Here is a 9,469-nt window from a genome sequence, read left to right on the forward strand (position 1 = left end):
ACTCACTAGACAAGACATGCCGACAGGCTCATGGCCGTTCCTATGGCAACTGGTAGAGGAGAAGAAGTTGTGAGGACTGAGGGTCCAAGGAGGACTATCTTACCCACAATGCCATAGGCTGACACAGCTCGGGACAGACCTGAGGAGCCCTTCTGGCCCATCTTGGTGCGGTTGCCCAGATCCAGACGTCCCAGGAGCTCCCTCACCTCCTGCTGGTTGTAGACATGCTGGGGACAAGAGGGATGTATTGTTAATAGTGGGCTTCTGGATTCTTTAAAACTGAGCTTCTGGCTGAGACAGGTGCAAGCAGTAGAAACAGTACATCCCATAGACATCTTGGGACTAAGCCCCGGCTTTTGTCAATATTTGTTTTTCTGTGCTGCCGTTTGGATTTCAGAACACTGAAAAACATTTATAATATTAATTCTGCTGTAATCACAACATAACGTGGCAGACAGTATGTCCATTCCTTCTGCAGAGAACAGAACAGTACATACTGTACCAGTGGAGGCTCCTCAGTGGAGGAAGGGGAGGACCATCCTCAGTGAATTTCATAAAAATATAAAGTGAAACATTAAAAATAAGTTACGCTTTTTAGATAAAACTACACTAACTACATTCACATCACCAAAAAATGTATTAGAACACACTGTTTTTCAAAGAAGATCTACAATAGCCTCAGCAGCACTCTGTAGGGTAGTACCATGGTATAGCCGGAGGACAGCTAGCTTCTGTCCTCCTCTTTGTACATTGACAAAACCTAGGAGGCTCGTGGTTCTCACCCCCTTCCACAGACTTACACTGTAATTATGACAACTTCCAGAGGACGTCCTCTAACCTATCAGAGCTCTTGCAGCATGAACTGAAATGTTGTCCACCCAATCAGAGAATTAATTTAGTACTGAAAGCATAAGCTACAGCTCGCTAGCACTGCAGTACATCAAATGTGGCAAGTTTATTTAATTTTTTATTTCACCAGGTAGGCTAGTTGAGAACAAGTTCTCATTTGCAACTGCGACCTGGCCAAGATAAAGCATAGCAGTGTGAACAGACAACAACACAGAGTTACACATGGAATAAACAATAAACAAGTCAATAACATAGTAGAAGAAAAAAAAAAGAATCTATATACAATGTGTGCAAAAGGCATGAGGAGGTAGGCAATAAATAGGCCATAGGAGCGAATAATTACAATTTAGCAGATTAACACTGGAGTGATAAATCATCAGCTGATCATGTGCAAGTAGAGATACTGGTGTGCAAAAGAGCAGAAAATTAAATAAATAAAAACAGTATGGGGTGAGGTAGGTAAATTGGGTGGGCTATATACCGATGGACTATGTACAGTTGCAGCGATCGGTTAGCTGCTCAGATAGCAGATGTTTCAAGTTGTTGAGGGAGATAAAAGTCTCCAACTTCAGAGATTTTTGCAATTCGTTCCAGTCGCAGGCAGCAGAGAACTGGAAGGCGGCCAAATGAGGTTTTGGCTTTAGGGATGATCAGTGAGATACACCTGCTGGAGCGCGTGCTACGGGTGGGTGTTACCATCGTGACCAGTGAACTGAGATAAGGCGGCACTTTACCTAGCATAGCCTTGTAGATGACCTGGAGCCAGTGGGTCTGACGATGAACATGTAGCGAGGGCCAGCCGACTAGAGCATACAGGTCGCAGTGGTGGGTGGTATAAGGTGCTTTAGTAACAAAACAGGGCCAGAAGTATACAGAATGGTGTCGTCTGCGTAGAGGTGGATCAGGGAATCGCCCGCAGCAAGAGCAGCATCATTGATATATACAGAGAAAAGAGTCGGCCCGAGAATTGAACCCTGTGGTACCCCCATAGAGACTGCCAGAGGACCGGACAACATGCCCTCCGATTTGACACACTGAACTCTGTCTGCAAAGTAGTTGGTGAACCAGGCAAGGCAGTCATTCGAAAATCCGAGGCTACTGAGTCTGCCGATAAGAATGTGGTGATTGACAGAGTCGAAAGGTGCACCCGTGAAAGGTGCACCCACCCGTGCACCCACCCGTGCACCCGTGAGGTGCACCCGTGACCGGCTCGGAAACCGGATTGCACAGCGGAGAAGGTACGGTGGGATTCGAGATGGTCAGTAATCTGTTTGTTGACTTGGCTTTCGAAGACCTTAGATAGGCAGGGCAGGATGGATATAGGTCTGTAACAGTTTGGGTCCAGGGTGTCTCCCCCTTTGAAGAGGGGGATGACCGCGGCAGCTTTCCAATCCTTGGGGATCTCAGATGATATGAAGGACAAGTTGAACAGGCTGGTAATAGGGGGTGCGACAATGGCGGCGGACAGTTTCAGAAATAGAGGGTCCAGATTGTCAAGCCCAGCTGATTTGTATGGGTCCAGGTTTTGCAGCTCTTTCAGAACATCTGCTATCTGGATTTGAGTAAAGGAGAAGCTGGGGAGGCTTGGGCGAGTAGCAACGGGGGGGGTGGGGGGGGGGGGCGGAGCAGTTGGCCAAGGTTGGAGTAGCCAGGAGGAAGGCATGGCCAGCCGTTGAGAAATGCTTGTTGAAGTTTTCGATTATCACGGATTTATCGGTGGTGACCGTGTAACCTAGCCTCAGTGCAGTGGGCAGCTGGGAGGAGGTGCTCTTGTTCTCCATGGACTTTACAGTGTCCCAGAATTTTTTGAAGTTAGAGCTACACGATGCAAATTTCTGCTTGAAAAAGCTGGCCTTTGCTTTCCTGACTGACTGCGTGTATTGGTTCCTGACTTCCCTGAACAGTTGCATATCGCGGGGACTCTTCGATGTTATTGCTGTTCGCCACAGGATGTTTTTGTGCTGGCCGAGGGCAGTCAGGTCTGGAGTGAACCAAGGGCTATATCTGTTCTTAGTTCTGCATTTTCTGAATGGAGCATGCTTGTCTAAGATGGTGAGGAAGTAACTTTTAAAGAATGACCAGGCATCCTCAACTGACGGGATGAGGTCAATATCCTTCCAGGATACCCGGGCCAGGTCGATTAGAAAGGCCTGCTCGCAGAAGTGTTTTAGGGAGCGTTTGACAGTGATGAGGGGTGGTCGTTTGACCGCGGACCCGTAGCGGATACAGGCATTGAGGCAGTGATCGCTGAGAACTTGATTGAAGACAGCAGAGGTGTATTTGGAGGGCAAGTTGGTCAGGATAATGTCTATTAGGGTGCCCATGTTTACGGATTTAGGGTTGTACATGGTGGGTTCCTTGATGATTTGTGTGAGATTGAGGGCATCTAGCTTAGATTGTAGGACTGCCGGGGTGTTAAGCATATCCCAGTTAAGGTCACCTAACAGAACAAACAAACAGAACAAAGTAGTTGACTCAAAAAGAGAGAAAGACCCATATTTGAACAGTTTGGGAAAAAAATTATTCTTTCCAAAATTAAGGAAAAGCAAGAGAGAGAGAGATATTTTGTAGTATAGTCAAATTGAAGATAGCTAGTTTAGCCTACACAAACACCCGGCTCAAACAGAGAGGGATGCTATGTTAACTAGCTGGCTATGGCTATCCAACACTGGAACTCTTCCAAGTCAAGGTAAGCTTTTGGTTTTGCTAATTTATTGCCAACGAGGCCCGCCAGTTTAACTGCTAAACTGATTGCTGCTGACTTCACTATACTGCATGATTGTAGCGGGTTTATTAACAACTTACTGCTAGCATGACAACAATGTAGGCTGTGTGAAGCGGTTAGCAGTCAATGACGGTTTGACTTGGAAAGGTTTTTTCAAAGACAGCTGATGTGTTATGCACTGGTCCACAAGCTAAGAGGTGAGAGGAGGAGAGAGCGCGTAGACAGATTTGAGAAGAAATTATATATATCTCTAGTACTGAGATGCTGTGCTTAGACCACTGCGCCACTCGGGAGCCCTCGTCAATCTTTAAAAATATATATATATCACATTTACATAAGTATTCAGACCCTTTACTCAGTACTTTGTTGAAGCAACTTTGGCAGCGATTAAAGTCTTGAGTCTTCTTGGGTATGACGCTATTAGCTTGGCACGTGTATTTGGGGAGTTTCTCCCATTCTACAGATCCTCTCAAGCTCTGTCACTTAAAGCCACTCCTGCGTTGTCTTGGCTGTGTGCTTAGGGTCATTTTCCTGTTGGAAGGTGAACCTTCTCTCCAGTCGGAGGTCCTGAGCGCTCTGGAGCAGGTTTTCATCAAGGATCTCTCTGCACTTTGCTCAGTTCATCATTCCCTCGATCCTAACTAGTCTCCCAGTCCCTGCCGCTGAGAAACATCCCCACAGCATGATGCTGCCACCACCATGCTTCACCGTAGGGATGGTGCCAGGTTTCCTCCAGACGTGAGGCTTGGCATTCAGGCCAAAGAGTTCCATCTTGGTTTTATCAGACCAGAGAACCTTGTTTCTCATGGTCTGAGTCCTTTAAGTGCCTTTTGTCAAACTCCAAGCAGGCTGTCATGTGCCTTTGACTGAGGAGTGGCTTCCATCTGGCCACTCTACCATAAAGGCCTGATTGGTGGATTGCTGCAGAGATGGTTGTCCTTCTGGAAGGTTCTCCCCTCTCCACAGAGGAACTCTGGAGCTGTGGCAGAGTGACCATCGGGTTCTTGGAAGAGTCTTAGTGGTTCCAAACTATTTCCATTTAAGAATGATGGAGGCCACTGTGTTCTTGGGGAACTTCAATGCTTCAGATATTTTTTTGTACCCATCCCCAGATCTGTGCCTCGACACAAGTCTGTCTCGGAGCTCTACGGAGAATTCCTTCGACCACTGCCTTGGTTTTTGCTCTGACATGCACTGTCAACTGTGGGACCTTATATAGACAGGTGTGTGCCTTTCCAAATCATGTCCAATCAATTCAATTTACCCCCGGTGGACTCCAATCAAGTTGTAGAAACATCTCAAGGATTATCAATGGAAACAGTATGCGCCTGAGCTCAATTTCGAGTTTCATAGCAAAGGGTCTTATGTAAATAAGGTATTTGTTTTTTATTTTTGCTAACATTTCTAAAAACCTATTTTTGCTTTGTCATTATGGGGTATTATGTGTAGATTGATGAGGAAAACATTTAATTGTATACATTTTAGAATAAGGCTGTAACGTAAAACAAAATGTGGAAAAAGTCAAGGGGTTTGAATACTTTCTGAGCTGGTTGTATGTGTCTGGTATGAAAGTGAACTGTACTTGCGTGTGATCAGGGGTGTCTATTCATTGCGCTGATTCTGTTGAAAAACGTTTCTTAAAGGAAACCGGGATAAATATACCTGAATTTGTCCAAAATAAACTTTTGGACTAATGATTACACCCTAGATCAGCTAGATGCAGGCAAGAGTCTGCAAGGTGGTATTTTGTGTCACTGTCTGTCACCTTGATTGCTCAAAATGTGTGCATCTACGTTGTAAACTTTTATTCATATGCTAGGTTATAGCAACCTCATGATGGGTATAGGGAAAATTTGAGTATCATGTAGTAGCCTAAACCTATCGCTGTTACATTGAACAGGGTGAATGGAATATGAATGACAGTCATCCAATATTCTGTAATAGAAATAAGGCCATGGTCATAATTTATTTCTTTATTTTTTAAATGTTGTAATTTTCTTTGTCACTCCAGTATCACATGAATACACATTAGGCAAATGTATAAAATTGCAAGACCATTAGCTTTAAAACTGCTAAATGTTCTTTGCACCCCATGACAAAATGAATAGAATTACAGGAAATAAGCTTTAAATCTGTAAAATTCTCTCCACCAAGAGGGGTGTGAACAGTTTGTGTCATGAACAGTGCTTGTGCCCACAGAAATAGACAGGGCACGGGTTGTTCCCCAATGCTGGGAGGGGGCCCAGAGTGAAGAAGTTTGGGAGCCCCTGATCTACAGGAACGAATGGGAGGATGATGATGGATGGAAAGGGAGCTTCCCAGTGGACACTGTACAATAATAACAAACCAATCAGAATCCTTATCATTCTGATGAGAACAAACAAATCTCCTCCACTCTCATACACCGTGGTAATGACTGACTGCAGGGGATGAGTGATAATGTACAGTAGTCTCTTAAACCTTCATCAGCCAAATCTGTCACCCATACACACTTAGGACCAGCTGACTGATTGTACAATTTTCCCTGAGGGGTGCTGTACAACAAGTGCAAAGGTCACTGCTACTGTAAAGCAGTGGTTTGACGTGCAGCAACTCACCTTATCATCAATAATCGCCAGGTCCTTGGGCTCAGTGCGGTCGATTTTCAGAACACGGTGTTTGGTTTGGGCGTGATTGCTCCCCACAAGGAAATACCTCTGTAATCAAAGAACACATGAAACATTACACAATAAAGTACATCATGGATGAAACATCGAGCCTCACTCAACAGCGGGATGAAAGCAGTGCTTTGGTCGATAGAAGATGAGAGAAAAGTACAATTTAAAACAGTGTTTAATACAAGACATGCTTTTCTTTTTCATGCAGGACTTTTCTCACTGACACAATTAAGATGCTACATGAGTCTCTTTCTTCCGACCCTTATGTGTTTCTATATTGGTGTGAGATTTGATGCGGGGACATCCAGTATGAACACGTTGATAGTACAGTCTGGAACTGAGTTAATTCTGTCCTGTTCTACCTATCATCTACACCTCTGTGTTGCTAATGTCTGAACACGAGTGAGCCAATGAAAGGGGCAGGGCTGACCTGAAACTCTTACAATGTAGTCAATGCTGGCTCTTTACAAAACGTGTTCCTCAAGCCTAGGCCGTCCTGCTGAGACCCATAGTGTTTGCGGGCTTTTGTCCCAGCCCAGCATTAACACTTCTGATGCATCAAATCAAGTTGATGATCAGATGATCAGTTGTTTTAGTATGAGGACCCATCTCTGTCGTCTTCTGAATGCAGCAGCAAGTAACTTTGTGTTTTAAAAATGTATATGTTTAGATGTTACAACGTACTCTTACCCATACTGGCATACCAGACACCACCGTAGCCCCCACAAGGCAGGAGGGCCAACGAGCTCTGGGGCCCCATGCGCCCGTCATTGAAGTCTATTTTTTTATTTTTTTTTATAAAATAGTTGACAGTAACCCTCTAAAAAGTAATTAGTACTTCAGTGAACAAATGCCGTAGTTAAGGCTACGACGGCGCCAGTGCAATGAGTGTGTTCAAAAGCACATATCAGACCGAGAGCCTAATGTTTCTTAGGTAGTCCTTTATGATTTTTTTTGTTTAGAAAACAATTTCTCTGTAGACGCTAGAACTACAGGGATGGTAAATACAGCTTAATTGCCATAGCAACATCAGGGAAACTGGGAAGAAGGGCGTTGTGCTTCAAATACAGCAGTTCTGTAACATCTTTAATTGAGCTTATCATTCACCTTAATTGCTGCCAGATTATAATCAGATTATAATATTTAGCATACAACAGTTCTCGAGGACTTACTGTTTGCAATTTCATTCATACTGGTGAACCAGCATTGGAGTTGTGCGGTTGTAATATCAACAGTCCCTTATCTCTGGTATATCTTGGCATGCATCATTCAAGACTAAATTTAAATTGTGTGCAGCGCCATGGACAAATAATGCACAATGTCTCAGGAAAGACTTTCTGGGTTGGCAATACTCAGTATAAAAAAACAGTCGGTCCCGCAACCTGGACCTACAGGGCTTGGTGAAAACATTTGCACACAAAAAAAAGGAGGACTTCAGGAGACCAGGGAAGTCTCTCAATTTGGACCTAATTTGATTTCATTTACCTTGAATATAGCAGCCCATTTGAGTAGGCTATTAGCCGCACACATACCACTGAGTTCAACAAAAAAATTGTGGCTGAATTTATCCTCAAGCCAACTACTTTTCCCCTTTATTTTGTGTAATAAAATGAAATGTAAAGTTTATTAATAGCAGCTAGATACAGTATATAGCTATAGATCGTACCCTGCATAATGAAACAACCACTAGTAAGCTATTGTTTTGAGGGTGGACTGACTTATTTGGCATTAAAGGACTGGTTTTATGCACAACAACTTCTATCCAAGCTGGGAGAGAGCGAGAGGATGACTCATGTCATGCAGGTTCAGGAAGCCTATACATATATATAATAAGTATGCTGTTGCATCGAACATTTATTATTCAAATCTGCAACGTTTGAATTTCCAACTTTAATTACTGAACAAGTATTACATCATTGCCACCAGTCAGCATTTTAAAAATGGCAGCATTGCGACATGGTGTATAGCTTCGTGAAATGTTAGGCTTAACATAAGAAAACTACGGGCAAAGAAGCCTACCAATAAACATGTATCCATTATTTAAAGCAAAGCTAAGACCTGGCACCACAGAAAGCCTATCAACGAATCGATAGGCATGCAGACACACAGACATGTCGCTATTTCAGCACCAGGGACAGCAATCGGTAATCGAGAAACTGCGTTATACCAGGGACCAGAGAAACTGCGTTATACCAGAGCCCATACTGCCATCTAGTGTTAATGTACTGTAAACAATAGGTCATAACATAAGACAATGGGCAAATGGTCTGCTAAAAATACTGTCTTTCATTTGAGATATTGAATGCAATCGTGACTAAATATCCAACACCTGGTAATAGTTTATAAATGACAGTTAAGACAGTGTAATATGGACATACCAACACTATACTTCATGTGTAAAGAAATAAGCTATGCATTATGCGCAAAACGGATGGAAGGCTTCCTCCAGCCAATGTTTGAGAGAATAATGCATTCATCAAGTCTAGGGGAAATACTGTGAAACGTACGGCTCTAGTTTCGTACAGAACCAACTTCTGCACTCCACTGATGACGGCTGCTGACAGAGGCATGGTGAAGATTTGACGAAGACCAACTTCACAGACTCGATGGACGAGACTGCCAGCTGCGTTATGTGGAGTTCACACTGGGGAAGGATATTAGAGAGATTCGAGGATGTCAACTTCAATTCAATTGACAAACAGAATACGTTACAAAGTTATAAACAAGCAATACATCTGTTGCATTAAATATGACTGCTATAAAGTGGAGACATTGTAGCTAGCTGACATTGTTACTGTCAGTTAGATAGTGCCAAACCATTGCGAGCATGGGTGTATTCATTACGGAAACCGTTACCAGTTTTAGAACCAAACAAAAGCAAATAGAGCAAACGAAACATAACGGGGAGGGACCGACCTGAATATGTCCGAGAAACCCTCGTTTGCGTTTTCCGTTTGGAGGAAACGGTTTCATGCGAAACGTTTTGCAACAGAATCGGTCTAATGATTACACCCAATGTTGGCTTTTTTGACAACATATCGCTACCATATGACTCACCAAATGTCGTTAGCTGATACGAGGCATGTTAAACTGCTCCTTAAGATGTTGTTTCAAACCATGCTCAATCAAAAACCCAATTTGACAGCACTGCTAAAGACAGAAAAGCAAACGAATTTACCATGCACCTCCCTGATCATGCGTTTGTTTCGATCAGGTGACTGTCACAAACTTCAGCTGA

The 9,469-nt window shown here is 43.5% G+C and overlaps 1 protein-coding gene across 1 annotated transcript in view; it reads right to left on the reverse strand.

The window, feature by feature from the left end:
- fig4a (FIG4 phosphoinositide 5-phosphatase a) overlaps window positions 1-9,446 on the reverse strand; it is a 104,393-nt gene extending 94,947 nt beyond the window's left edge. Inside the window, exons 1-4 of the mRNA XM_055885309.1 lie at window positions 9,289-9,446; window positions 8,739-8,875; window positions 6,172-6,270; window positions 104-227 (exon numbers count right to left, since the gene is read on the reverse strand). Of these exons, the coding sequence (XP_055741284.1) occupies window positions 104-227; window positions 6,172-6,270; window positions 8,739-8,801 (286 nt within the window). The 5' untranslated portion in view covers window positions 8,802-8,875; window positions 9,289-9,446. The remainder of the gene's footprint in view (window positions 1-103; window positions 228-6,171; window positions 6,271-8,738; window positions 8,876-9,288) is intronic.
- Window positions 9,447-9,469: the final 23 nt, after the last annotated feature.

The sequence above is a fragment of the Salvelinus fontinalis genome, chromosome 27, assembly GCF_029448725.1.
Source record: "Salvelinus fontinalis isolate EN_2023a chromosome 27, ASM2944872v1, whole genome shotgun sequence".
In the NCBI taxonomy this organism is placed as follows: Eukaryota; Metazoa; Chordata; class Actinopteri; order Salmoniformes; family Salmonidae; genus Salvelinus; species Salvelinus fontinalis.